Source organism: Oreochromis niloticus, linkage group LG3 (assembly GCF_001858045.2).
Source record: "Oreochromis niloticus isolate F11D_XX linkage group LG3, O_niloticus_UMD_NMBU, whole genome shotgun sequence".
Lineage (NCBI taxonomy): Eukaryota > Metazoa > Chordata > Actinopteri > Cichliformes > Cichlidae > Oreochromis > Oreochromis niloticus.
In genome coordinates this window covers 79,042,885-79,067,969 of record NC_031967.2, presented here as the reverse complement: position 1 = coordinate 79,067,969, position 25,085 = coordinate 79,042,885, and the positions used below count along the sequence as shown (strand labels likewise).

At 41.6% G+C, this 25,085-nt stretch overlaps 1 protein-coding gene across 2 annotated transcripts in view; it reads right to left on the bottom strand.

Annotated features, from left to right (window-relative positions):
• Positions 1-16,868: 16,868 nt before the first annotated feature.
• Positions 16,869-25,085, bottom strand: part of LOC109200545 (uncharacterized) — a 45,466-nt gene continuing 37,249 nt past the window's right edge. The window contains exons 1-8 of one of the 2 annotated variants that reach the window (XM_025905354.1): positions 24,312-24,469; positions 21,576-21,926; positions 20,921-21,253; positions 20,739-20,837; positions 20,057-20,383; positions 17,787-18,113; positions 17,353-17,673; positions 16,869-17,280 (exon numbers count right to left, since the gene is read on the bottom strand). In XM_025905354.1, coding sequence (XP_025761139.1) covers positions 17,189-17,280; positions 17,353-17,673; positions 17,787-18,113; positions 20,057-20,383; positions 20,739-20,837; positions 20,921-21,253; positions 21,576-21,926; positions 24,312-24,348 — 1,887 coding nt within the window. In that variant the 5' untranslated portion in view covers positions 24,349-24,469 and the 3' untranslated portion in view covers positions 16,869-17,188. Of the gene's footprint in view, positions 17,281-17,352; positions 17,674-17,786; positions 18,114-20,056; positions 20,384-20,738; positions 20,838-20,920; positions 21,254-21,575; positions 21,927-24,311; positions 24,470-25,085 lie in introns of those variants that run through there. The other variant, XM_025905355.1, reaches the window with a different exon arrangement.

The window sequence follows — 25,085 nt, the reverse complement described above, 5'->3', positions numbered from 1 at the left end:
GAGAAGAATCAAGCAGGCTTATTTCAGAGTCTAGAAAGAAATAAGTATTTAAACAAACAGGAAATACAGTAAAATATAAGCCTTGATCAAACAGAATTATTTGAGAGTGTAAAAAGTAATAACTAGGAGTATTTAAACAAACAGGAAATACAGTAAAATATAAGCATTATATGAACAGGGGTAAGAAAAAAGAGGTACCTGAAGAGGACATGATCGCTGCTAGTGTAGTCAAGCACTTTTTAACTCTAACTGAGTGATAAACTGGAGCTTATATATATATTTTTTATAATGTGTATTACAGGTGTTAGACTAGCTATTTTCTGGATGGCTTTGAAAAGCTTTTGAGAGAAAATGGTAAAAAAAAAAAAAGGAAAGCAAGAGTAACACTTACCGATTGATATGCACACAGGTAAAAGTGCCGCAAATTGTCAAGTGGTCTGGAGACCGGGGTATTAATGGGTATTCGGCCTGAACGGAGATAGTTGTTGAAGTGGTCTGGAGACCGGGGTATTAATGGGTATTCGGTCTAAGTGGAGGTAGTTGTCCACGCGCCTGAAGTCAGATGGCTTGTGAGACAAGACGCAAGTCTTAACCTGAGCGGGGGGATCGTGAAAATCCAAACTGAGCGCGATTGGGTGAGCGGGGTGCGAATGGATCCGCCCCTTTGTTATGTGATTTGCGGTAGGGCACCTGGGAGGCGGAGTTGGTCTCGGGGCGCAAATTTCAAACGAGGTAAGCAGCATTCGGGGATGAGCCGGGGAACGAACAAGAAGGAAAAAGAGAGTGCTCTGGTTGCGGGCCGGTGCGGCTCGGAGCGAAGGGAGAACTTAGACTCTGAGCGGGATTTGAGAAAAAAAGACTAAGGATTTGGTTTCAGGATTTGCCCTGTTATCGAATATAAGGTTTTGGGTATACGGGGGTTCCCTACAGGTTATTTATAGGGGTTTTTTGTTTTGCGTATTTTTTTGGAGAGAAACCGCGGAGGTTTTTGAGGAGTTTCTCCCTGCTTATTTGCCTAAGGATCGCTAGTAAGAACTTAGAGACGGAGCTAGTGATAGGGCTGTTTTTTTGAAGAAAAAAGACTAAGGATTTGGTTTCAGGATTTTGCCCTGTTATCGAATATAAGGCTTGGGGGTAGGAGGTTGCCTACAGGTTATTTCTAGGGGTTTTGGAGAGAAACCGCGGAGGTTTTTGAGGAGTTTCTCCCTGCTTATTTTCCTAAGGATCGCTAGTAAGAACTTAGAGACGGAGCTAGTGATAGGGCTGTTTTTTGAGAAAAAAAAAGACTAAGGCTTTTTGTTTTTCAGGAGGTTTTTTTTTGTTGTTGTTTGTTTTTTGCTGTAAGCCGCTGGGAGCCGCGGGGCGTTTATGGTCGCGAGAGTTTTTTGCGACTCGGACTTTGATTTTAAATTTCTTTGTTCGGATTAAACAAATGCATATAAATTGAAATAAACTTTTCCCACAAGGCATGCACCCTGTATGTCTGGCCATTCTGAACGTTACAAAAGCACAAGTTTAACTAAGCACATTTATACTGGTTTAACACATTTTCACCCATAAACACGGTCCCAGAGACACAGGCCCGGTCCCGAGTCAGGCGCGCGCACGGGCGCGCCTAGACACACAGGCGCGGGGTGCGCGCACTGCGCACTCCTGCGCTGTCATGCGCTGACCCACCACCAGATGGCGTTTCTTTAGGAAAAAAAGGAAAAAGTTTTTAATGGATTAAAAAATAAAAGAATGCTATTTGATATAAAAACTTTCTAAAATAAGCAATTAGTTCTTATTTTTGGGGGAGGAAAAGCAATGAACTAGCATATTTTGGATGAATATCATATTTTTATGAAAATCATAATTTTTATGAATATCATATTTTTATGAAAATCATAATTTAATTATCATAATTTAATTATCATAATTTAATTACTTACTGAGCTCATGAATAATTCATAGAAACTAACACTCAAAAAGCTCATGAATATTTTGACAGAAGGGGTATAATATCCCTCCTGACCTGTCATGGTCTGTGTGCAGGCAGGAAAGGACCCAAAAATGCAGACTCAAACACTGAGGCAAAACTGAAATGCAGAAAAGCAGCTTTATTTCTGGACATGAGGGGAGCTTAATTAAAGTTGAGGATGCAAAAATAAACTAAGCAGGCAGAACACACAGACATATATGAGAGAGATCACAACGAGGGAAATGAGTCATCAGGGAGACACAGCTGGGGGAAATCAGACTTAACAAGACAGAGGAAGCAAAGCTAGACACACTGACATGAGACACAGACCTTCAAAGTAAAACAGGAAACACACCAACTGAACTCTAGACATGAAAACTTAACAGAGACTGAGGAAACAGAAAATAGAGGCCTGAAAAGCAGGACAGAAAGGCACAAAGAAAGCACACATTAGCAAAACCTAAGAACTAAAACCATAATAGCCATAACCGAACCTGGGTAATAATAATAATAATAACTATAATGATCGAAACAGCACAACAAAGGATTCAGAACATAAGCCATAATATAAAATACAAAAACATGGCTGGATAAAAGAGGAGCTGAAAAGCAGTTGTTCTTGGCTTTTGTCGGTCCCCATGATAGAGCGAAAAAAAAACCCAAAAAACCAACAACTCTTCAGCGGAAACTGGCAGGAAACAAAACATAATGAGGACCGTGCTGGCAGCCACTTAAAAGAAGTGGATCTTTCATCAGTTTTGTGAGGAAAGATGATTCATATAAAACTGGCTGGGACCTGGACTATACATACAAAACTAATTATACCATAGCTAACGTCTGACATAGCTTTAGAAACCTTTTTAAAACTCGAGAACAAATACTAATAAGTAAAAGTTATTAAGGTGTTTTGCAGTCAACTGTTCTCATAATCAATTAACTAAACGGTTTACTCAAGGCTTTTAAGCCTTCCTAAACATGTGTAGGTTCTAATTTGACATTTAATTTGTGTCTTCTTTTTTTTGTCAAAAGTGGGTCAATGATGTTGTTGTCAGATGATTGGCAGAAAGTTTACAGTGGTTTTCTCTGATAAGACTGAAAATAAGTCAAGAGAAACAACAACTGAAAAATAATGTATACATAAAAAAATGTCTTTATGAATGAATTATATGCAAGGATTTGCCCAAAAGTTTAGTTCCTCTGGTTCTTTCCTTGGAAATTTGTTTTAACCCTCATCCAAGGGATTTCTTCAGTCTGAAAATGATGAAATGTTTGCAAACTGTTGAATTCAATCGACTTTTTAAGGAGAGTAGTTAAATGCTGAAATGCTCACCAAAGCTGAGGGGAAGTGAAGGTCCTTGCAATATAGGTGAAACTGACCCCTTTTATCAGTGTTTGTTCCCATTAACTATTCCAGATCAGCCTCATAACATACAAACTGCTGTTTGCATTTTTATTTCTCCTAGTATGTAAAAAACTAGTGCAAGTATATAAAACCTAGTATATAAAAACTACAAATCACCTTTGAACAGAAAGTGTTCTCTGTTGAATTGCTGCACAGAGGATGTAACACCCATGATAAGCGTGAGGTGTGTGTCCTTGTTACGAATCAGCCATCCTCAGCTTCCAGGTTAGGAAAAGTGGAACCATTAGATATTCAAATACATCTCTCCACAGCTGCTGATGCATTCTACAAAAAACAGTTTGTTAAAAACACTTGCAGGTTAATCACCACTGATTTATCACGGACCCCACTTACTAAAACATTACTGATACGCGGATGACTGGGATATGTAGTTTATAATTTCAACAATATCCTGTACAAAATGGAACTATATGTCAGATGTGGTGTGATGCCCATGGGATTTTTAACAGGACACTACAAACCTTTAGAGTACTCATGCTACTTTACCAAACTTTTGATGGCTCAGTGTGCGGTTCCTGCTTTAAATACAGTTACTTTTAAGATTCAGGAATCTAAGTGATAAGAGGCCAAAAACGTTTGCTTATGAAACTAAATCAACAGTGTCACTGCCCTCTGCTAGACAGAGGGCAGTGACAATGATAAGAGAACTGACAGTTATTATTTTAATCAGCCTGTCCCAGTTCTTTTAACTCTAAGTATCACATAGCATCAAAGCATGTCAGCATTTTAATCATGATTTTAAGGCTGTAGGTTGCAGCCATTGTTCTAACACTGTGTGAAAGTAACAGGGTTCTAATTAAGGCTCGTTATTGTCACTGATTTCTGTAACTGATCTGATTCCAATACACAAGGTACCAATTCAATTTGATCCCCGATTCGATTTAAGTTTGACAGTCAGAAATATTATAATTCTGGTCATTTATTAGTACATACTATATTTTTTATATCCATCTATTTATTTTTATATCTTTTTATATCTATCAGAGGTGTACGCATCAGAGCAGATGCCTTTGTGTCAAAGTAACTGAGGATAAAACAGAAAAACATGAAGGAGATTTTCCTGGCCTGACTTTAGCAGATAACCATAAAAAGATTAGAACAAAAACTGAGGAAAACCATGAATCAACACATGAACATTTCCTGATACTGCAGAAGTGAAGCACAGAAAAGTTATAGAGGTTTGATTAGAGACACAGCTAAGAGTTTTGCAATCTTTTCTGTTTACCTGCTCTTTAATCCTGTTGGCGTTTTAGCTGTTTGGCGGTTGTTGAAATAGTTTCAGCTTACCCTAAGATTCTGGTGTTTCTGGCAAAATACATTTATATTTAAAAGCCAATTCAGGATTTAATCAATCGATATCACTGTATTCAAACTAAAATTGATTTGAATCGGGGAAATCAGTTTTTTAAACCCAGCTCTAGTTCTTTTTTTTTTTCTTTTTTTTTTTCTTTTTTTTTTTTTAACCTGTCCCGTTTGGTTCTTTTGCCATCAGAATTATTGTCTAAAGGCGAAGAAAGATGCCCAACGGATTTACTTTACCAAATTGACCATCCCAGCCTTGCCGTAATGGTCCATTTGATTCACCTTTTATTGTTTATTTTATTTTCACTTGCTGAATACGGGACAGACTTAACTGGGGGAAAGAAAGGGGAGAAAGAAAGAGGGAAAGAAAAACAGCGGGGAAGAGGGACGGGGAAAAAGGGCAAAAAACCGAAAACCAACAAAATAAGCAGACAAAAAAATACATATATCGATCAACTGGATCACCTGTTGAGAAAGAAAGAGAAAGCAAGCAGAAGAAAACGAGAGTAATAAACAACATCACAATGATCTATGGGACTATGACAGTAAATACTAAATGTTAGACATTATTGTGCAGCACGTAAGATCGACAGCGCACAGTGTGCTTTGAGGTAAGAGCCAAAAAGGGTGTAGTTTGTGTGTGATCACCTGTGTGTACACCTGTGAGCATGAACGCGCTTGTTTTTAAAAGGTTCCTTCATGTAATGATCTGCTAGAGGGTGTGGGGGGCCACTGCCCCGTCCTCCAGGGCATGAAGCAGGTATGGAGGAGATCAAAACTCCAGACATCCAGAGGCCCCCAGAACACAAGAGACCAAGGAAGACCAACAGAGGGGCAGCCGCGCCACTATCCCAGAAAGAGCTGAGGAGAGTCCCAGATGAGGGGTCACTCAGCAGCCGCGGAGCAGAAGCCGGGGGGGTTGCAGTGACGTGCCCGTGAGCTCCGCCGGCAGCCAGCTGTGCCTGAGTGACCGAGCCCCGGGCCGAGAGGCCGAGGGCATCCCGCCTCCGAAGTGGCCCGAGCGAGCCCCAGGCTCCAGGCCCCGATAAGCAGCCGCCAAGGAGTGAGCCGGTGTGTACCTGGGCGCCCACCCCCGGACACAGAGAACCACCAACGCACCGATGTCTGAGGGCGTCCACCACCGGCAGGGGAAGTGGTGGGGGAGATAGGCCTTCAAACCTTGGAGGGCCTGAGATGTCCCCAGAGAGGTGGCGTCTGATACCCAACCTGACATATAGACACAGACATACAGGCACACACAGATACAAACATCCATTCCCACCCTCATGCTCTCATAGGCAATTATTCCACACTCAACCAACGCGGAGACAGACATAAAGAGACGCTGTACACACAATCACTCTCCCCAAGCGTACTCTAAGAACCGGGTCTAGGTACCCTTCCCCCTGGAGGGGGAAACTGCACCCAGACCCAGGTGGTGTTACCCTTTTCCCTGCGGTGGGGAGAAGCAGACCGCCCCGACTCCGCAGCAGCAGGGAGGCCCCACATTCCAGACCCCAGTCGGACGGCCAACTCCTCCTCCTAGCCCCCCCGCTCCAGCAGGCCGCAGAGAACGGGGGTGTGTGAAGACTCCAAACCTCCCTCCACCCGCTCATATGTAGTGTTGATGTATGTGTGTTCTAAGGTGCATTTAAAACCCAGGAGGGCATGGAGCTACCTGCCAGAGCAGCAGGTAGGCGCATAGCCCCTCCTGCTAGCCCTCAATGTCTACGTGTATTTAAAATTGAGAGGTGGGCAACGACGCCAGGGGTGAGGTGTACACCCTGATGGTAATTTGGATTCTGTGTGGCGTGCCCACCCCCAAGATCCTATATGTATGTGTAATGAGAGTGTGAGTAATGTGAATGTCTAAGTTGTGGGATAAAATTGAGGCAGAGGCAGCCAGAAGGGGACAGAGGGGGGGGATGACTCCCCTGCACCCTGGTGACACACCCCTACCCCAAGGCCCTGCATGTGTGGGTGACTGTGGTGGAGCGAGAAGAGGAGGCAGCTGGAGATGGGGAGGGAAGGAAGGGAGGGGCAAGTGACCCCTCCCTGGGGCCAGCTCCCCCGCTGACCCCAGTAGGCACCCCATACTCTGCAACCCGCCAGGGAAAGGGGGGCCCAGGCCCATCCGGACCGGGGCCCAGTGCAGCAGCGCCGCCCAGCCCCACAGAGCCCGGGACAGTCCACCCGACCCCACCACAGAGAAAACTACACCCACCCCATCATCCACTCATCTTCCAGACTACACAAGACAATAGACGCCCAGGCTGAGAGCTTCCTCCACCTCTCCTGTATCTCCCCCTCCTGCAGAGAGAGTTCCCGAAGAGAGGAAAGCTCCTGCAAGATGTGACAACCTCCCCCACCAGTTGAAGAGCCCCCCAGGTGGCTCGATGCACCGGCGGCACCCTGCGCCAGGGCTGGGCCCCCATACACCCACCCGCCCACAACCCCGGCAACACACCAACCAGGACCCAGGCCCCTGAGGCCCGGCCAGGGCCCCAGCCCAGAGACGGAACGCCCCCAGAACCTCACGCCCATCCCGGACCCACCCAGGGGCAGCCAGGCTACCAGGTCAGTAACCCACGTCCGTCAGCACAGACCCTCCCCTAGCCCCGCTGCACGCAGCCACGAGGAAACCGTCACCCAAGAGCCAACAGAGCCCTTAATTGGCCATGACCGCTACCCCGGGTTGAGCCCCCCAAGGAAGATGCTCCTGGGTATTAGCTCTAGGTATTAGCTCTAGTTCTAATACTCTGAGCTGCTTCAAACTTTACAGGGAGTGCAGAATTATTAGGCAAGTTGTATTTTTGAGGAATAATTTTATTATTGAACAACAACCATGTTCTCAATAAACCCAAAAAACACATTAATATCAAAGCTGAATGTTTTTGGAAGTAGTTTTTAGTTTTAGCCATTTTAGGGGGATATCTGTGTGTGCAGGTGACTATTACTGTGCATAATTATTAGGCAACTTAACAAAAAACAAATATATACCCATTTCAATTATTTATTTTTACCAGTGGAACCAATATAACATCTCCACATTCACAAATATACATTTCTGACATTCAAAAACAAAACAAAAACAAATCAGCGACCAATATAGCCACCTTTCTTTGCAAGGACACTCAAAAGCCTGCCATCCATGGATTCTGTCAGTGTTTTGATCTGTTCACCATCAACATTGCGTGCAGCAGCAACCACAGCCTCCCAGACACTGTTCAGAGAGGTGTACTGTTTTCCCTCCTTGTAAATCTCACATTTGATGATGGACCACAGGTTCTCAATGGGGTTCAGATCAGGTGAACAAGGAGGCCATGTCATTAGTTTTTCTTCTTTTATACCCTTTCTTGCCAGCCACGCTGTGGAGTACTTGGACGCGTGTGATGGAGCATTGTCCTGCATGAAAATCATGTTTTTCTTGAAGGATGCAGACTTCTTCCTGTACCACTGCTTGAAGAAGGTGTCTTCCAGAAACTGGCAGTAGGACTGGGAGTTGAGCTTGACTCCATCCTCAACCCGAAAAGGCCCCACAAGCTCATCCTTGATGATACCAGCCCAAACCAGTACTCCACCTCCACCTTGCTGGCGTCTGAGTCGGACTGGAGCTCTCTGCCCTTTACCAATCCAGCCACGGGCCCATCCATCTGGCCCATCAAGACTCACTCTCATTTCATCAGTCCGTGAAACCTTAGAAAAATCAGTCTTGAGATATTTCTTGGCCCAGTCTTGACGTTTCAGCTTGTGTGTCTTGTTCAGTGGTGGTCGTCTTTCAGCCTTTCTTACCTTGGCCATGTCTCTGAGTATTGCACACCTTGTGCTTTTGGGCACTCCAGTGATGTTGCAGCTCTGAAATATGGCCAAACTGGTGGCAAGTGGCATCTTGGCAGCTGCACGCTTGACTTTTCTCAGTTCATGGGCAGTTATTTTGCACCTTGGTTTTTCCACACGCTAGTGATGGCCCGCTTGAAGCTGAGGCTCCGGAGCGTGTGTCGATAAAAACAACACACTGGTTCAGAAGCACTGTGTCGAGGCTTGCTTCGTTTGGCAAAAGTTACGCACGTAACTGCTTCGGTACCTGATTCAAATGGAACGAAGTGAATCATTCACGGGATTTGTGGAGTGTCTTGATGGTAACAGATAGCGAACCACTGATCATTCTACTGAGAGATTTGGTTCTGTTGTGTGGGAGTATTTTGAGTTGATTCTGGTCAATCGGGTGGGTTTTCCAGCTTTGTGTTCTGGCTGTTTGCTTTTGTTTTGTGCGTCTTTATTTTACCTGAAAACGGGAAAAACTTAAAATGTAAAAAATCTGCTTTTCATAATATAAATATCATTAAATAACTTCCATATGACTCGTAACATTTAATGTTATAAAAAGATATATTTTATTTAAAAAAATAATCTTAAAATGTTAGTCTACAAAATGTGCAGCAATTTTATTTATTTATTCTCTTTAGCTGATAGTTAGTGGAGCCATAACTGCATCTCTACCAGTTTTTCTGCACTCCAGCCTCTTCTGTGCCATGTGAAGGGATTTTCCTTAAGGCAGGAGAAATTATCTCCACGAAAAGGAACAGGTTCGGCCATCGCACAGTGGAACTAATTTTCTTCTTAAATAAAAATGAAAAAGGGTTTCCTTAAATGCATCATGTTTTTAATTTGCAAGTTCATGAGCATTTCCCTTTCCATTTCACAATCAATTCTACCCCCAGGTCAAAAATATGTATAGGAAAATTTCCCTAATATAATATTATTTATAAATATACCCGTCTAGAGATTAAATGCATAAGTACATGGAGGTAGGACCTCACAGCAGAAGCATACTGCATAATGTGCATTATTATATGTATGTTATATGTAATGTGGTATTTTTCAATTATTGTATTTACCAACATCAAGCAGTCACAAGCAAAGAAAGACCACGCCATGGTGCATGTTCACACAAGGAAAGTTTGCTGGTCAAAATTATTTATTAAATAAATAAACTACATTTTTTAACACCAAAAAATACACATTCAAAGCAACACAACAGCAGCCCAATATCAGACAGAACTCCACTCTGTAGAGTGGGCAATCATTATGAAGCAGTTGGTTTTATTTTGTGGATTCAAGCTGCTCTTCATATTTTTGGCCACAAGATGTCACCAGAGAGGACTGTGTTGAAAAGCTTCGAGTAATGAACCGTTTTTCAATACAAGTTTCAGTGCTTCAGAAAGCTTCATTTGGCCATCACTACCACATGCTTCTTGCGACCATGTTGACTATTTTGAATGAAACGCTTGATTGTTCGATGATCACGCTTCAGAAGCTTTGCAATTTTAAGACTGCTGCATCCCTCTGCAAGATATCTCACTATTTTTGACTTTTCTGAGCCTGTCAAGTCCTTCTTTTGACCCATTTTGCCAAAGGAAAGGAAGTTGCCTAATAATTATGCACACCTGATATAGGGTGTTGATGTCATTAGACCACACCCCTTCTCATTACAGAGATGCACATCACCTAATATGCTTAATTGGTAGTGGGCTTTCAAGCCTATACAGCTTGGAGTAAGACAACATGCATGAAGAGGATGATGTGGACAAAATACTCATTTGCCTAATAATTCTGCACTCCCTGTATTTGTGAAGAGCACATTAGCTTACTAAAAATAGGAGCTCATTAGGTCTGATTTCTCCCAGCTGTGTTTCCCTCCTGTCTCCCATTCCACGATTACTCTCATATGTATTTAAGCCCTGTGTTTTCTCTGCTCTGTGTCATGTCGTACCCTCATATTACACTGTTTTTTTTTCTTAGTTTTGTTTCTAGCGTTCCCCAGTTTAGTTTTCTCTTTGATTGTGTCAGCAATACAGGTGAGGTTTTTGAGTTTACGTTTTGTATCCTGGAGTACATTTGGGTCCTCCTCTTCTGTCAACACACAGCATTCCTCCATGACAGGGATTTTAAAAATAGATGGCAAATCAAATAGTTAATCCCAAAGCTAATCAATTAGCTAATATCAAAGCTAATCTGTGAGCTAACAGGAGGGGAAATGGATTTTAAATGAGGAGTGGAATTGCCATTTTAAATGTCAGAAATAAACCTTAGATTTTTGTATCTATTTAGTTCTTTCTCTTTCTTAAATTGTGTTTTAAAAACAATTTTGAAAATCATTTTTTTAAATTTAGAATTCAAAAATGGTTTTTGAAATGAGGTTTTACTGAAAGTTTAATTCTTCTTTTCTGAAATTCATGAATATTGATTTTAAAAATGTGCTTTTATTTAAAATTAAATCATTAAATAATAAATTACATACATCTAGGATCCCATCTCATTTGACTTGACTTACATCCCAGCACCCCACTGTCTATCCCTCTTTGTCCTGTCTGTTTCAACTTGTCTTGTTTTCCTTGTTGTGTGTCATGTCCTGTTAGGGTTTTGCCCTGTTAAAAACAAAATAAAAAAGAAGTCCGATAATACAAACAAACTGTTTAAACTCCAGTAATACTGTCTTACAGACTTAAGACTTGGATGACCTCTAATTTTCTTCTTCTAATTCAGATAAATTGAGTAAATTCTTGTACTTGTCCCTGCAAATATAATAAATATGGTATCCAACCTGGCTCCAGTAACACTTTGAGGGTTTGAGGATTGGGCTCATTCTTGACTAGGATATGTCCTTCAACATGTACACTACATAAATCTGTAGGAGTGTTTACCTTCATTCTAACATGTGAGCACATGTTAGTTACCATAAACATGAACTTTTTACTATGAAAGCTGCTCAGACACAAATGTTCCTCAGCTCTCATATGTAATGACTGAAGAGAGGAAACTTTGTGGTAGTTTAACAGCTCCACGCTCCCCCTGCTGGACACATCTGGTAATTGTTTCTAATCTTAGTACTGCTGGTATATATACTGCATGACTGTACTGTCAGTCACAGGAAAACATACAGATACTGTGCTCTAAGCTCTCCTACTCACAGTGACATTAAAAACATCAGATATCACTTGACCGGTCTGAACCGCCAGTCTCCATGGTGATGACCCCACCTACTGAGATTTGATGTAAAGACTGCTGATGTTACAACAATACTGTATTGAACCGATCAGACAGGAAATGTCTATTTTAGCATTTAATGTGCCTCAACTTTGCTGATGAGGTGATTTAATACCTTTTTAATTAATGCATCATATTAAATTACTAATCTGTCTTTTTTTATTTCTTTATACATTATATTTGGAAGCTGTTTCACTGGTGGATTTTAATTGCTAATCCAGTAAATTAACAATTAAACTCATCCTGTTTGGATGAGTGACTGATTGTTTCAGCTGTGGTGGTGTCTGATACTCTGAGAGTAAAGAAAAATATAAAAAGTACATGACAGTTTATATCAAGTCAGTAAGTACAAAACAGATTCCCTGTTTTATGATCAGGTTAATACATTGTATTTAAAAAAAATACTGTATTTCTTACTGAAGCTCATCAGATAAAGACTTTACAAAGCATCTTGATGCATTCTCAATCATCCAGGAAAGTAAATCTCCAAAAGTTGAATCTGTTCATCTGGACGTAGCGTTTTGTGGGAGAAACGTTTCGTCACTCATCCAAGTGACTTCTTCAGTCACCAGGGCAAACCTCCGCCTGCTAAACAGGTGAAAATAGAGCAACAGGACCGCTGAGTCTTTGATTTTATTTATTTTCTGCTGTGTTTTATTTGCATCTATTTGAAAGATTGAGTGCAAACACAGAAAACTATTTTATTTTATGTGCTGGAATGTGCAGAAAATAGGTTTAAACGTTAAACAAATTTCTTCCAGTCAGAGAACATTGCATATAATTTAATTTTTGCCTGATGCATAAATATGGGCAGAAATCTGTGCCATCAGAAACTGAATTTGAATAATTTAAATTTGAATTTGAATTGCTCGGATTGAATCTGAATTGTAACTTGAATAAATGCTTTTGAAAACTGAATTTGAATTAGTCTAATTTGAAATTGAATTTATGGTTTGAAAATGATCATCACTAAATTGAAATTGAATTTTATATATTGAAAATGAATTCATTTGCTTTGAAACTGCATTTTATCCTTCAAAAATTCAGCTCTCGAATAATTTCAGTTTCACTCTCACCATTCAGTTTCAGTTCTACAATTCAGTTTTTTGGAACTTACATCCGGTTCCGGTTCAAGAGTAAACGAGCGCAGATTAATAGAACTACGTTTTACTAGCGGACTGAAAGTGTTACTGACGGGAATCTACAGCGTCTTGAGCTGAATTAAGACTTCAGAAGTCATTCGTCATGTCGAATGACCAGCGGATAAACTCTCAGGTTGGTAATAAATGTATTACATGTATAAGAACAAGCGTCATGTTAACAATTGATAGCCGTACAGTAACTTTTATGCTTATTGTAGCTGTTAGCTAAAAACGCTAATTTAGCCTAGTTTGCCCTGGATTCAGCTTTGACAAACAAATATGATCGACTGTTTCTAGTAGAATTCCAAAGTTGTCATCTTGTACCCTGTCAGAGCCCTGTATGCTTGCAGAGACCCCTACAGTAAGGAAACATGCAAAACGCTGTCCAAACCTTTGTATTTGAGCTTTATTTATGTCTTACACAGCATCCCAACTCTTTAGCTAACTTAATAACTTTAGCTAAAGTTAATAGTTAGTCTAATTCATTAGTGCAGCATGAATTAGCCGGATGTAAGTTCCAAAAAACTGAATTTTGGAACTGAAATTGAATTGTAGAACTGAAACTGAATGGTGAGAGTGAAACTGAAATTATTCGAGAGTTGAATTTTTAAAGGATAAAATGCAGTTTCAAAGCAAATGAATTCATTTTCAATATATAAAATTCAATTTCAATTTAGTGATGATCATTTTCAAACCATAAATTCAATTTCAAATTAGACTAATTCAAATTCAGTTTTCAAAAGCATTTATTCGAGTTACAATTCAGATTCAATCTGAGCAATTCAAATTCAAATTTAACTTATTCAAATTCAGTTTCTGATGGCACAGATTTCTGCCCATACATAAAGTTAAAAGATTAAAACTAATAAAACAAGTTTTAAAAAGAGACTTTTCCATTTGATTACATTTTGTATGATGGATTATGCAGAAAAAGTAGAATTGGGATTGAAACGATTGAAGATCTATCGCTTCATTACCTATTCAGGGTGTAAATCATGTTTTTAAAAAGTAACTAAGTAACTAATTACTTTCAAAAATAAGTAATCAGTAAAGTAACAGGATTACTTTTTGGGGGAAGTAATCAGTAATTAGTTACTGATTACTTTTTTCAAGTAACTTGACCAACACTGTTAATGAATGTCACAAAGGCAGATTGCAATGTAAACCCTGTCTCCAGGTGGAAAACCAGAGGAGTGATACACCTTTTGTCAGGCCTGCAGGCAGTAGCGGTTTTTGATAGGGGCGACATGGGCGGATGCCCAGGGTGGCATCGTGGTGGGGGCAGCATCACGGGCATCTCCAAAAAAAAGTTGCTCGTACTCATGATGCCCCGACATCATGCCAGCGCATTTCGGGGTTTGTATAGACACCGATTGGTTTTCTATCGCCCATTTGCTGGGAGTAAGGGCACCCCCATTTGCGAGGTGCGCCTGCTGCTTGTGGCACAGGGAGGAGAGGGCGGGGCGGCGGGGGATTCTCTGGGGAGGCAGGAGGAGGAGAGACCCGAGGCCGCCGGTCCGAGCATCAGGTGAACTGAACTTCAGGTAAGAAGTTATGACCTGCAGTCTATCTGGGTCAGATATAAACCAAGTTTAGGTGGAGTTTATTTTCATTATGCGGACGTTTTACAGTCAGTTACAATAACTCGAACTGCGTACTAGCTAGCATGACGGAGTTTATATACAGCTGGGTGGGTGCTATGATGTTACTGATAGTAAACTTTATTTTATTCATAAGGTTAGTAGAGTTTCCAACTGCCCAGTAAAAAACAGAATCGTCCCGCATTCAGAGAAAATATTACGTGTTTCATATTGAGCTGAAAAGGAACACAGTTTGTCCCGTACTTCAGCTACAATGAAAAAGACACAAAGCTGGAGTTATTCTGCAAAATGCTTTACGCTGTCAGCTGCCTCTTCTCCTCTCATTCTCTCCCCCTCCCTCTCCTGTTCCTACTTCAGTCATGAAACTGATCAATGATCAGCTGATCAGCTTTTCTCTCTTGTTTATTTATCGCCCATTTTGTGCCAGAAAGAGGAAACCAGCGGATGTTGCGCTAAACAACAGCTGCACGTTTAAGCTTGATCAGCTGTTAGAATTTATTTAATATTACTTTCTAGTATCAGCTGAGGTTTGCTGGAGCCACAGCTGTAAAGCTGCTGGTCATGATATCGGTTTGGTTATCTGGTGAGAGGGAAACATGAAGATGAAACCAGGAGATGTCCTTACTGAATCATCAGAGCTGAACAGGTGATGTAGAAACAGGTTTACCTTTTAGGTGACATGGATGAGTTGAAGGGAAGTTATGAACTGTTTCTGAGAGACAAATAACACCAGGATCCTTTTCTACGTAGCTGACAGCTGGTAACTGTGCAGGGGCGGGTCTAGCAAAGTGTTGCCAGGGGGGCCAGGTAGGGCATTAACAGGGAAAGGTGGACACAAAGAAATACTTTCTTATTCTCATTTAAAATGTCTCGTTTTTAATAAATAATTATCTGAATTTTACAACCAAAGTTTTTATCTGATGTAAAATGTATAGAAATCATACATATACCAACAAGACAGTGTACATCACTGTCACAACAGCGTTTGTTTTCATTCAAAGGCTTTATGGCTTTAATACCTGGTGGGCTGGTCTCTAGTCAAAATGCCCGGGCTGAATTTTTGTCCCAGTCCAGCCCTGGGCACGACACGCAGTGAGTTAATCTGAGCAGGTGCATTAAAAAAAATAGCTGGGCCAGCGGTGCACATTGCAAATTAGCTATATTGAAATTTCCACATTCCGACACTTCAAATGCTTCAGGAACTGTCCGCTCAGCGCAGCATCAGCACCGCGGACATAAACAGATACATCCGTAGACTCGAGACAGAATTCACAATGCGTTTTCAGGACTTTCAGGTGTATGGGAGGGAGACCTGCTGCTTCCAAATAGAGCACATTTCATTCATAATGTTGTAAATCCAAGCCCATTATGGATTCATGATTTGAATCATGAGTTATGCGAAATCCCAGAAATAAACCAGAGACAAAGCGAATCTGTGAACTAAGGTGTAGGTCTATTAGGTTTTGTTGTGGTGATCTTCAGGTTGGGGGATGAGTGTTCACACTGGAGTGCAAAACTAAAACCAATGGAAGATGGACAAGAAAAGTTCAAAGCCAGAGGGAGTGTTCGCCCAGGGCGCCAAAGAGGCTAGGACCGCCGCCTGCAGGATTTATCCCTGTGGTGTTCTCCTCCGTCTTGTGGCGGACAATTTTTTTTTGTTTGTTTGTTTTTACTGACTGAAATAATTTGTGAAACATTTTATTGTGACACCCGATTGTTCTCGCATGTAGTTATCGTAGTATTTTTAAATGGTTGTACAAAATAAAATAAAGAACACCAGCTGTGTGATGGCCGAGTCTGTTTCTTTTCTTGGAGATAATTTCTCCTGCCTTACAGAAAATCCTCTCACATGGAACAGAAGAGGCTGGAGTGCTTTATTTTAAAAATAAATTTATTTTTTTTTTTAAATTTAAGTCAAAAGGAAGTATTTCTAAAGTTATATACTGTAATGATATTTACATTATGAAAAGCAAAGTTTTTCACGTTTTCAGATCAAATATATTTACCAAAATCAACTCGATTGCATTGAAGCTTCCACTTCTGCTTGGTCTGGTAGGAAGTTGTCAAAGATGACGCTCTGTCCCCCTCTCTGAACTCATTATTAAATTTCACTGATTTCCACAACCATACACATTATTTCCCCCGTTTATGGACAATAGCGCTTGGACATCATGGACACTCAGATAAAACTCATGGACATTTCCTCTTCAGTGTGGACCAGTGTTTTTGATATTGTGGTGTGTGATTTATAGGAAATTTAATTGAACTTGAGAATCTGTTTTGCTTGATCTAAGCTACAGGACTATTTAGTTGTCACTGTTTTGATTGAACTACTGCAGCAGGAGTGATTGTTTAAATCTTTCCTCTTCTTCCCTTATTTTTCCTTGGTTTTGTACATACATGGTACCTGCAAAAGCATTTTGTGTTGTGTGTATTTATTTATTACTGAGCATCAGCTCCAGTAGCAGTTCTTAAATCTTCAGATTAATACTTGCCCAATATTCTGCTTAATACGTAACGTGTATCAATTCATTAGCGATCAGTGTTACACGTCACTGCAGGTGTGACTGGACAAGCATTCCTCCTCTGATATAACTGCAGTCAAATCAGATCTGGTATTTGTAAGAGTGCCAGCTGTTGGTCAGAAAGTGGCATTACAGGTAACAGTCAATATACAGGACATTTAAGATAGAAAAATGCACAAACGCACAGATCAAACTGATTGATCAGTCATCAGAGGAGTCAGATCAATGGAGCTGCTTCTGTTCCTGATGTCTGCTGTGTGATACTGGACCTGAACTCTCCCTGCAGAGGAGACACAAGACAGTCAGAGACACACACACACACACACACACACACACACACACACACACAAACCTTTGACTCTGAGCAGCACTCTTTTGTATCTCTTGATCTCCCCGTAGACTCTACAGCTGTACCTCCCACTGTCTCTCTCTGTGGGCTGTTTCAGGGTCAGACTGAGGTCTCCAGACTTCAGCAGAGATCTTCTCTTCATCTTTGTTCGGTCTCTGTAAACCTGGTGCTGTTCTCCAGGCTGATCAGAGCCGTTCTTATACATGTGGACCTTCCTGTCATCATTGTTCCACCACACCACTTTAGCATCTGCAGGCAGGTCTTGTGTGGTTTTGAAAGGTAGCTCTACAGACTCCGCCCCCTCCTCCACCTCCACCTGACAGACTGAGAGGACAACAAATTTCATAAACAGTCTAAAGCACAAAATAAGATTTATGTTCATGAAGATCTCATCATCTCTTCTTCTCCTGCAGCTCACACCCAGCAGCAGCACTGACCTCTGACTTTCAGCTCCACTTGTTTCATCAGGATTTTTTTTCCCTCCCTGCTGTAGACGGTGCAGGTGTAGATGTCTGTGTCCCAGTCTGTGGGGTATTTCAGGGTCAGACTGAGGTCTCCAGTTTTCAGCAGGTCTTTATTCATCAGTGTTCGGTCTCTGTAATAGTTGTCCTGATCTTCAAGCTGGTCAGATCCGGTCTCATACACGTGGACCTTCCTGTTGAATTTGGTCATCCACTCCACTTTAGCATCTTTAGGCAGGTTTATAGTAGTTTTGCAGGGCAGCAGGACAGATGCCTCCCCTGAATCCACCTCCACCTGGGGGACTGAGAGGAGAAAAAAACACAACATGAGCTGTGCAGCAAAAGCAGCTCTGAACATGTTTATTTGAATGGAGAAAATGACATCTGTGCAATACAATCAAGTTTGACTGAAAAAATCTGGCAGCTTAACCACCACAACAAAAATTGAAATGTACAGCTCTGCTATCACTTCCAACATAAAGTGAAGACAGAAAACTAAACAGCAGTAGTGTTTGTAGGATTACTGATGTTGGACTAGCTGGTATATAATTTTTAATATCATCCTATTTGGTGGCTAGCTACAAAGCTATGGTTAGCATGAACACAGTAAAGCTGGAGGATGAACGCTAACTTTTTTCGACTCAAAGTTAACCTGAGGGTTCCCAAAGGTTAGGGACAAATATAATCGCATGGCAGGATGCTGTTAACAGACTACTAACTATCCCTAACCCAAACTTCAGTGAGGAGAACTGCAATATAATCTTAGTCATTCATATACTGCTGCATGGGCTGAGCTGTAGTTACATCGTAAGGTTTTAAAAACTGAGCTTCAGAGGCCGACTGTGATCACCGACTTTTTAAAAGGCTTCTTCAAATTAAATGGAACAAAGTATTAAAACATGTTAAAAAGACAGCTGTCATGGGTCTGTAGCTCTGTCCACGGTTTTAGGGAACATATTTAGTTTTAAAGTAAGTTACATGGCTTTTCCTGCCTTTCTGAGGAAAATGCTGATATGCATATCAGCATAATCGTGGATTATTATGATTATGATATTTAAAAAGACACACCATATGTTAAAGAAAATACATTAAGAAACAGATAATATTAGTGTTTGTTTTATGTATTTAGATTTTTGAAAATTATTATTCATGCTATAACACTGTCTATAAATACTTCGTAAGAACAGTTCTATAACATTGTCTATCATTACTTTGTATGGATTAGGTGCAAGATTTGTGAAGTGTGGATAATTTAATGCAATAACAAACTGTGCCTTGTTCTCAGATGGACAGAAAATGGAGAGTGATAGATGAGATGAGGAGATGGAGTAAGAGAGGAAAACTGAATCACAGGCAGAGGCTAGTTTATTTCCCACAGTTTTGTTTCCTTATGGTTCCAAGCACCTTCACCAATCTTTGCATTTTATTATTATCTCATAAAACTTGTATAATCAGCTACCATCTCTCCTATGGACGTTTTAATGTCTACAGTCTCAGATCAGCACAGCCCTGCCCTCCAGCACTATCAGCTGCAGGAGCAGCAGAAACCCCTCAACAGCAACATTGTGCCCATCATGTAGACATAGGCTAAGTTTGCTTTGCCTTGTCCCCACCTGATGACAGTGATATAGTATGATGTGATTCCATATTACATTGTTGATGAATGTGGTTTGTTGTTATTCGGCCTGTTTCTACGTGCTCCTTTTGAACTTTGAGCACCCGCCTATTTAAAAATCTCTGCACAGCCTTGTCCCTGTATATGTGTATAGCTGTTTGGACATGGGTGTGTGTATCTGAAAGAAAGAATTACAAGCATCATCAGGCTGAGGAGAGTTCCTGCTCTGAAGCCAGCTGATTGCCTTCATCAGTTGCCTCTCTACTTAACTGTGTGCCTGAGCTTCAGTCGGTGCTGGATCGTTGAGTTCACGGTGGGTTTCTTAGTGAGAACTTTATGTGTGTGTTGCTTGCCAGTTTAATTCATGCGTTTTCTCACTAGGTATTAGGAACTGAGCGAAGCCCCTGTACAGATTTGGAGTTGGGGTTGTCACGATTCACATCACAGACAGGAGCACTGTGTGGGATTCAGGGATAAAAGAAGTAAAAACTATGTTCTGACCTCTGACCTGTATCAGCAGCACTGACCTCTGACCTGTATCAGCAGCACTGACCTCTGACCTGTATCAGCAGCACTGACCTCTGACCTGTATCAGCAGCACTGACCTCTGACCTGTATCAGCAGCACTGACCTCTGACATGGAGCTGCACATTTTTCGTTGCCAGTATGTTTCCCTTCCTGCTGTAGACGGTGCAGGTGTAGGTGGAGTTGTCATCATCAGTGGGATACGTCAGGGTCAGACTGAGGTCTCCAGGTTTCAGTAAATTCCTCTTCATCTCTGTTCGGTTTCTGTAAAACCGGTGCTGTTCTCTAACCTGGTCAGAGCCATTGTGATACACGTGGACCTTCCTGTTGTTTCTGTCCCTCCACTCCACTTTAGTGTGTTTTAGGAATTTAAATATAGTTTTGCAGGGCAGCTTTACAGACTCCACCCCTGAATCCACCTCCACCTGGTAATCTGAGAGGACAACAAAGGACAACATGATGACATCAGCAGCTGTGATGGACACATGACCTCCCTGTCCCCTCCTTGTCTTCTAGTCTCAGTCAGCTTGTGTCTCAGTTTGTTCCTGATGTGTTCCTGACTCGTTCTTTGGTAACTAGTCTGCAGCGTCCTGTAAAGTGCTGCAGACATGTTGGATGAAGAGCAGAAGAACAGACAGACTGAGCCTCCACAGTCGGCCATGTCTCACACACATCAGCACAGAAACCATGAAGATCTCATGTGTCTGCTCTGAACACAGTCAAAGAGCCACCAGAGGACACCTGTTAACCAGTGGTATTATGGGTAGTGTAGTAGGAAAGACACTTACCTGACATGTAATAGTGACGTAAATAATATAAAAGACCTCCAAAAATCACAAAGACAAACAGGAGAACCAGAAGATCTTTGAACCAGGATGGAAATGGTTCTGTGGGGAAACATAAAAAATGACTTCTAATCTCTAAACTGTGTCTACCGTATTGACCTTTGACCTTTATCTCCAGCACCTACTTTTGACCTGCAGTACAACTTTCTGTCTCAGGATGTCTTTGTCCCTGTAGATGGTGCAGATGTATCCTCCTGTGTCTCTCACTGTGGGCTGTTTCAGGGTCAGACTGAGGTCTCCAGTTCTCAGCAGGTCTTCATTCATCTTCGTTCGGTCTCTGTAAACTTCATCCTGAGTCATGAGCTCATCATTTCTGTTAGAATACTCATGGACTGTGATGAGTCCGAGGTCAGAGCGAGTCCACTCCACTGTGGTGCCCTCAGGCAGGTCAGGTGTTGTTTTGCAGGGCAGGATGACAGACTGTACCCCTTTCTCCACCTTCACCTCCACTTGCTGTTCTGAGAGGACAATAAACCAGTGTCAACCATAGAAGTGGCAGCAAAAGGCCTCTAAATGATTTGTGTGATTTTAATGTATGTAATGTATGTACAGATGTGTGTGTGCTGAACCTCCCAGAGGTAAACACAAATAGATCTGCACATGCACAGAATGAATTTCTTTTGCTTCTCATATTTTGCTGTTTTCACAAAGGTCAAGTCTGCAAATGTTCCTGTTGGGTTCATCAAGACCTTCAGAAACCGTTTAAGAAATACTCTCAACTTTCTCTGTAGTACTGAATACGACATGTAATTACAGCAGGTGTTAGAATTTGATGCTGACCTTTGACCTGCAGCTGGATGTCTCTGAGTCTCCGTTCTTTTCCTCCAGCACTGATGGAGCAGGTGTAGTCGCCGCTGTCAGTCGTTGTGGGTTTCCTCAGAGTGAGGCTGAAGTCTTTAATGATGAAAGCGTAACGATTCATTGATGTGCGTCTGCTGTAACGCTGGTTTTGTCCTCTAAGATTGTCTCCTATTTCTCGTCGTATGTGGACAGATTTGGGATTGAGGTCACTGCGAGTCCACATCACTGTTGAATTGTCCTCAAGTATATAATCTGGGTATAGACAGGACAGCAGGACAGACCTTTCCCCCTCATTCACCTCCACCACCACAGCCAGAGCATGCTGGGAAACTGGAGGGACAGAGACACAAGCACAAATTAAATGAATGTTGTGTGTTTGACCCAGAGTTAAAAGAAGGGATACAACCAACATTTTCTTCATCCATGCTATTCCACTTATCCTAGTCATGGTCATGGGGGTGGGGCAACATTCCCACCAATTTTGAAATTAACGTAATACCATAAACTGCATTTCTTTGGACATTGGGAGGAAGTCACAGTACCCATACAGAACCCACGTAAACATGAGGAGAACATGCAAACTCCACAGAAAAAGACCCCAGTGAGGCAGAGTTGAACTCAGGACCTTCATGGTAGGAGGCAACAGTGCTAACCACCACACCACCATGTAGCCCAAGAACACGAAATAGCTTCAATTATACACAGCATTCTTTTTCCAGTTAAAAAAAACAAAACTATTGATACAATGTCAGTAACACAGAAACTGGAGCATTATAACAAACCTCACAGGCCATAATTTCGATCTTGTGTGACAAGACAGATGAGCAGTCACACTCCTTCAGGACAGTCACTGTTTTTCACTCCAACAGTCCACAAATGCTCCAAAACATGTTACAAAGGCAACAGGACATATTTATTTATGAATTCACAAGGAGGAATCCTGCTGTTATTAGGAATCTATATTCCGTACAGAAATATTTTTATCTTCTATCTTTTAGTGTAGAGCATATCTAAAAACCATGTTTTCCAGCTGCCTTTGAAAAACGGCCAGACAAACTAATCCAGTGTTTGACGGAAACTGTCATGCTTTCCCGTGTCTCCCCGGCGTTCACCTCTGAGATCGCACTGTTGCTGTTGTGTCTCTCTTCTTTCTCTCTCCCTCACTCTTCTCTGCAGGGGTTGAACTTGTTGTGGGTTCCCCCCTCAGGCCTGGGCCCCTGAAAATAATTACTCACCTGCTGCTCATTATCTTGTCACTCGAGCCACTGCTTAAGACGACAGCTCAGTGTTTCTCACTGCTGGATCGTTGAACGACACTAGTCAGTGTAGCCCCGGCTATTTCCTGTAAATTCTCGTCTCCTGTCTTTTCCTGACTTGTTTTCTTTTATATAGATCTTCCTGGACCTGTCCGTGTTTTCATCCCTGGAGTGTGATCATAAGCGTGTGTGGTTTTCCCTCCCTTGTCCCTGAATTACCCGGAGCTCCTTTTCACTTGTACCTTGTATATAGCTCCTGGTGATATTGTTCATCTTCAGTGTCAGCACAGTCGTGCTCTTGCGGCCATTCATTCCTTGTGACTAGAGATGGGCAGTAACGCGTTACTGTAATCCGATTACTTTTTTCAAGTAACGAGTAAAGTAAGCAAAAACAGTAATTAGATTACCGTTACTTTCCCGTAGGAACGCTGCGTTACTGCGTTACTGCGCAGTTTTTTGCGAGTGTCTCATGACAGTGACATAAGCGAGTGCGACGTTCGTGGCAACAGCTGTGTGCAGATCAACAATGGATAATATATCGAGTGCGGGAGAGAGTATGAGCATGCAGCATTTAAAGCGTGGAAGTACTGACCTTACTTTGAGTTTGATTCCATAAAAAGTGACAAAAACATTAGCGTCCACTGTTCACTGCGTGGGAAGAAAACTTCTTTTTACAGCGAAAAAAACCCCTAAACTTCCAAGCAAGCACCGAGTGCGCTACCACGAAACTCACAGAGAAACTCGCAGTCTTCAACTGACTGCTGCGGCACACCTACACCAGGGCAAACCTCCGCCTACCCCAGTCCTATTTTATAGGTGAAAATAGAGCAACTAGTCTTTGACTTTATTTATTTTCTGCTGTGTTTTATTTGCATCTATTTGAAAGAGTGAGTGTAAACACAAAAAAATATTTTATTTTATGTGCTGGAATGTACAGAAAATAGGTTTAAATGTTAAACAAATTTCTTCCAGTCAGAAAATGTTGCATATAATTTAATTTTTGCTTGATGCACAAAGTTAAAAGATTAAAACTAATGAAACAAGTTTTACAAAGAGACGTTTCCATTTGATTACATTTTGTATGATGGATTATGCAGAAAAAGTAGAATTGGGCTGAAAGATCTATCACTTTATTACCTATTCAGGTTGTAAATTGTGTTTTTAAAAAGTAACTAAGTAGCTAAGTAACTAAGTAATTAATTACTTTTGAAAATAAGTAATCAGTAAAGTAACGGGATTACTTTTGGGGGAAGTAATCAGTAATTACTGATTACTTTTTTCAAGTAACTTGACCAACACTGCTTGTGACAGACCGATTCAGTCAAGTCATGAACTCAGCAAACTTGGACGCAACTCGCTGGGCTCTCATATCTCAAGACCTGCTGCACTTCAACACATTAAAGAGAGAGATATAAGAGAAAAGCTGATGATGAGAGCAGAGAGAGGAAGGTGTACTTACCGTGCAGGAGGATCACAAACACCACAAACATCTTCATGTTCCTGTCAAACTCAGAGGCTCTTTAAAAGCCCTTCAGGACATCAGCTCACAGCAGCTCTCACTTTCCTCTGCTGATCATCTGCTGACACTCTCACACTGCTCACACTGTCACATCTCAGAGGTCAGCTTCACACCTTGTTAAACCAGATCAGTGGAAACAAGTCCAGACGCGCATAGATCACTTCTGAGGAAAGAGGAGTATGTTCAGTTTCCTCGTAGTTTCACACCTGAGCGCTACCGTTGGGGGCGACTGCTTCAGCCTCAGCCCAACACGCACAAAGCTCCACCTTCAGTCCTGACACTGAAACATCCACTGTAGCTACAATGATGCAGATGTGTTTCCATTCAGATCATGGACATAAAGCAGCTCCAGGATGAACAGTGTGAAAGAACTTTTCCAAGCATGAAGCTCAGCCAGTCACAGGACAGGCCATGATCAGCTGACAAATCTGCAGGGATTTGAAGGTTCTAGGTGTGGCTCACAGAAAGTGGATCAACAGGTGTAAAACTATGACGACACACAACGGTCTCCCCTTTTCTTAGGAATCAGTTTTGGCAGTCTGCCATGATGTCTGGCTGCACACACTAAATCTGAAATGTAAAACAAAAATAGGAAATCAGACAAAAAGCACTCAATATTTCAATCTAGCCCTTGGCTATAACTTGTTTTGTTCCCAGGCAGTGGTGGTTTTTGATATGGGCGACATGGGCCGTTGCCCAGGGCAGCATTGTGGT